The 4,724-nt window shown below is 63.8% G+C and overlaps 1 protein-coding gene across 1 annotated transcript in view; it reads left to right on the top strand.

Annotated features, from left to right (window-relative positions):
• The window catches only part of EMILIN3 (elastin microfibril interfacer 3), a 6,309-nt gene that overhangs the window by 1,059 nt on the left and 526 nt on the right, over positions 1 to 4,724 (top strand). Inside the window, exons 2-6 of the mRNA XM_007464798.1 lie at positions 115 to 293; positions 616 to 638; positions 1,277 to 1,399; positions 2,558 to 2,781; positions 3,045 to 4,722. Of these exons, the coding sequence (XP_007464860.1) occupies positions 115 to 293; positions 616 to 638; positions 1,277 to 1,399; positions 2,558 to 2,781; positions 3,045 to 4,722 (2,227 nt within the window). The remainder of the gene's footprint in view (positions 1 to 114; positions 294 to 615; positions 639 to 1,276; positions 1,400 to 2,557; positions 2,782 to 3,044; positions 4,723 to 4,724) is intronic.

Below are 4,724 nucleotides of genomic sequence, written 5' to 3'. Positions count from 1 at the left end.
GCCCGGGGCCGCACAAGTAAGCGCGGGCCGCTCCGCGGGCGGGAAGCGGGAGGGCTGGGCGCGGGCGAGGCTCCCACCTGCCCCCGGCGCGCGCGGGGGCCCCGGGCACCCCAGGACGAGCCCCCGCCCGGGCGGGCGCCCCACGCTCCGGGGGCCTGCGGGGCTGGCGAAGGAAAAGAAGCCGAGGGGGCCTGGCGCGGCGGCTGGGGTACTGGCAGTGCCCGCGGAAAACTTTCCAGCGAAGTAACATTTTCCAGCTGCTCTGTGTGCAGACTCCGGGCGCAGTGGACCAGGTGGAGGGAGAGGAGGGAGGGCGGGCGGCCCGCGACGCGGAGCACGCGGGGCCACCCCCATCCCGTGCCAGGGCCTCTCATCTCTCCCCTGCCCCGCCAGGTAGGAGATGGAGGCCGTGCACTCGGCGGCTCAACCCCTCCCGTGCTCAGCCTGGACCCCTGCGACCCTTTGGGAGGCCCAACGTGGCTGGGCGGCAGAGCTGGTGGGGGCTCCTGGGTCCTGGGCCCGTGTTGTGGCTCCAGAGCCCAATAGCAGTCCACAGGTGGTCGGCTTATTGCCAGGCAGCAGCCTCCCTAGCCCTTGTGTCCTCCCCTGCCTCAGCTTCTGGTCTTTAGTAGCTTCAGGTGAGTTAGGGCCTCTGCCTGTGGTGCTAGCTGAATGTGAACTCTAGCTGAGTTTGAGAGGTATTATAGGAGGAGTGTACCCAGCCCATGGCTGACACTCAGTAGGCCTGGGCACATCAGAGCAGGCTTCCTGGAGGAGGTGGTACAAAAAGTGATCTGAGAGGGAGGAACCAGCAGCAAAGGCAGGAGTGGGAAAACTACAGGGTGGGAGTCAGTCGGGAGGAAAGATGAGAAGTGTGGTCTCAAAGGCAGTATGTTGGGATCTCAGAAGCTTCAATGCCGAGATGAGGAGTTGAGAGCCAGTGAAGGAGTTGGAGGAGGGTGGGGAGTGTGGTAAGGCTCTTGAGGGGGATCCAGGGTGGGCCTCTTCCCCAGGCAGGGAGGCAGCTGCACTGGGCTCCTGGTTCAGTACAGCACTTCGCCCAGGGACCAGCCCACTGGTGAGGCTGGGATTGGAGAGACTAGCAGTGGGGCAGGACCCCAGGCCAAGGGCCCTGGATCCCAGGAACAAGAAGGGGCAGAGGAGAGATGGGAGTCTGGTCTCCTTCCTAGGCCCACAGCTGGGGGAGGGGAGGAGTAGAAGCCTCAGTGGGCCTGGCACAGGCCGGATATTCCAAGGATGCCATTTCCCCCTGCAGGGCCCTCTGTGCCTACATTGTACACAGGAATGTGACGTGTGTCCTACAGGAGGGAGCGGATAACTACATAAAGGCTGAATACCGGCAGTGTGGATGGGGGCCCAAGTGCCCCAGGGCAGTCACGTGAGTGCACCTCCATCCCACCGACTCAGGATCCCTGGGCATAAGCCCCAGGCCTGCCTTCAGCTGAGGCTAGCAGCCAGCTCCACAAGGGTTATAAATCCTTGGACTCCAAAGAGCCTACCCCTGCCCCAACACAGACCATTTGGAGGGGGCCGGGGGGGCGCCAGGTCAGGCTTGGTTGGAGCCCCCAAGGGGACCCGGGAGGGCTCCCAGGGGAGAGGCAGTGCAAGGCAAGGAAGAAGCAGCAGAGGCAAAGGGGGGTGGCTGGGGACAGGGGAGAGCAGAGGGTAACACCAGCAATGGGTGATCGCTGGGTAGACCCAGGGACAGTTGTGCTGACCGTGGAGAAGGCAGGCCAAGGGTGAGAGGAGGGAAGCCAGATTTCTGGGGCTTCAGCCAGACAGGTGGGCTGTGAGGACATGTTGCATGCAGGTGTGATGTACTTGGAGACGTTCAAACATGTGTCTGAAAACAGACCTGTTTATTCCCATGTGTCAGTGGGTAAACAGGTACACGGCTGAACAGGGGAGAGAGTACACATGGTGAGCTCTGCCCTGCACCCCTGGGCCTTCCCCGCTGTGCTCAAAATCAGAGGTGCCATTCCGCCAGCTTCCAGGACCAGAGCTGAATTCCCAGAGTAGGCCAGGAAGGAGGGGAAAGAGCTAAGTGGCCCCCAGGTAGGGAGTGGCCCCCAGGCAGTGTGAAGGGCTGCCTGCCCCAGCTCCAGTGCTGTACCCCTCATCCACCCAGAGGGAGGGGCTGGGGTTTCGTCAAAAGTTTTCAAGTTCCCCCAAAGCCAGAGTGGAATTTCTGATGGCAGCATGAGCCGCAGGGTGTCCAAGTGGTCTTGGGAGTCTTGAGGCTAAATTCCCACTAGCCTTTCCCCAAGCAAACAAGATGGGGGTAGGGCTTCTACCTGTCCCCTCCCCTAACGCATCTCTGAGCCTCTGCAAGGCCTGCTTCCACCCCACCGCCTGTCACCTTAAGCACAGAGGAAGGAAAAATGCTGGTGGTGTAGTGAAGCTGGGAGACATCTAGACCTTCTGCCAGTGTCTGGAGTGGCCCTGGACCCCAGCCAGGGGGCAAGGTCACTCACCAGGAGGCAGGAGCCTCAGCCCACAGGTACAGAGCCCTGCCCTCTGCCCGCCTCTGGCCCAGGTACCGCACAGTGCTCAGACCCAAATACAAGGTGGGCTACAAGACAGTGACTGACCTCGCCTGGCGTTGCTGCCCTGGCCTCGCTGGAGAAGGCTGCCCCGAGCATCTCACGGACCACGCGGCCACCCCACCTCAGCCGGAGCCTGAGCCCCAGGTTCCCTTGGGGCAGGTGGGCCCAGGCCCCAGGCCCCTTCCTTCTAGCAGAGCAGCCTCCAGCCTCCACGGTGAGTCTGCCCATGGAGACCCTCACCAAGGTGATCGGTTTCTGGGGACTGACACAAGGTGGCTGTGCCCGATCAGGGCTGGGGAGGGGTGCATCTCATGTTGGACGTGAGGGTGAGCCCCCAGAGCCCCCTTCCACAGCTGGGGGAACCATACCCAGCAAGGTTGGCTCAGACCAGAAAACCTCTCGGGTGGCCCGGCAACAGGACAAGCTGAGAGAGCCAGGCCAGAGATGACCCTGGGGTTCTCTCCTCCTCTTTCCCAGGAAGGAAAGGCCCAGGGCTGTTTGGTGAACGGCTGGAACGCCTGGAGGGTGATGTCCAGCGCCTGGCACAAGCATATGGTACCCTCAGTGGCCTGGTGGCCAGCCACGAAGACCCCAACAGGGTGACTGGTGGCCCCAACGCTCCTGCTGCCCCTGTGGGCTTCGGGGTCATCCCCGAGGGGTTTGTGAACCCCAGAGACAGAGCTGGAGGGCCACTCACTCCTCCTCTGGATGAGATCCTGAGCAAGGTGACAGAGGTGAGCAACACACTCCGGACCAAGGTGCAACTGCTGGACAAGGTGCATGGACTGGCCCTCGGCCATGAGGCTCACCTGCAGCGGCTGCGGGAGACCCCCCCATCTCCGCTTACCTCCCTGGCGCTGCTGGACGAGTATGTGGACCGACGGTTGCACCGACTCTGGGGGAGCCTGCTGGATGGCTTCGAGCAGAAGCTGCAGGGTGTCCAGAATGCGTGCGACCTACGGGTGCAGGAGGTGCGGCAGCAGTTCGAGGAGGGCCAGGCGGCCAGCCGGAGGCTGCACCAGAGCCTGGATGGCCGGGAGCTGGCCCTGCGCCGGGAGCTCTCACAGCTGGGTACCCGGCTGCAGGGCTTGGGCGTGGCTGGCAGGGGCAGCTGCTGTGGCCAGCTGGCCTTGATCAGTACCCGCGTGGACAGCCTTGAGAGGAAGCTGCAGGCAGTGACCGAGGCTCAAAGGGGCCACAGCCCCCCCGACGGGAATGACCTCACACGGCTCTCTGCTGCCATGCTCGAGGGGGGCGTGGATGGGCTGCTGGAGGGCTTGGAGACCGTCAACAGCACAGAGGGTGGAGCCAGGGGCTGCTGTCTGGGGATGGAGGAGGGGGGCTGGGGTGTGCGTGGCTTCCACACCACGCTGGAAGAGCGCGTGCAGAGGCTGGAGGAACGCCTGCTGACGCTGGCTGGGGAGCTGAGCCACGATAGCGCTCCTGCAGGCAGATCGGCTCGGCCCCTCGTGCAGACGGAGCTGGCGGTGCTGGAACAACGGCTGGTTTCACTGGAGGCCTCGTGTACCCCTAGGACCACCTTAGCCATCCTGGACAATCTTGTGGCCGAAGTGAAGGCCTGGCAGAGCCAGAGCGAGGCCCTCCTACGCCAGGTGGCCAGCCATGCGGCCCTGCTCCAGCAGCTCAATGGCACCGTGGCTGAGGTCCAGGGGCAGCTGGCAGAAGCAACGGGCAGATCCCTCCAAGGCGAGATCACCCTGCTCAAGGTCAATCTGAACTCTGTGAGCAAGTCGCTCACGGGCCTCAGTGACTCTGTCAGCCAGTATTCTGATGCCCTCTTGGCTGCCAACACATCCCTGGATGAGCGGGAACGCAAGGTGGAGGCTGAGGTCCACGCCATCCAGGAGCAGGTCAGCAGCCAAGGCTCTTGGCTTCGGGCCGGACACAGGGAGGTCCTGAGCCTGCGGGGGCAGCTGGAGCAACTCAAGGCTGGCGTGGCGAGTGTGGCTGGCGGGCTGAGCCGCTGCCAGGACACAGCCCAGGAACTGCAGCTCGCGGTGGGTCACTTCGACCAGAGGGTGGCGCAAGTGGAAGGTACCTGTGGGAGGCTGGGCCTGCTGGCTGCGGGCCTGGACAGCTTGGCGGCTGAGTCCCTTGGGCCCAGGGAGGGCCTGTGGGACCACGTGGACCAGCTGA

Source organism: Lipotes vexillifer, unplaced genomic scaffold (genome assembly GCF_000442215.2).
Source record: "Lipotes vexillifer unplaced genomic scaffold, Lipotes_vexillifer_v1.1 scaffold53, whole genome shotgun sequence".
Taxonomy (NCBI): domain Eukaryota; kingdom Metazoa; phylum Chordata; class Mammalia; order Artiodactyla; family Lipotidae; genus Lipotes; species Lipotes vexillifer.
Note: the sequence above shows the minus strand (reverse complement) of the source record. Positions and strands in the feature narration are given on the sequence as shown.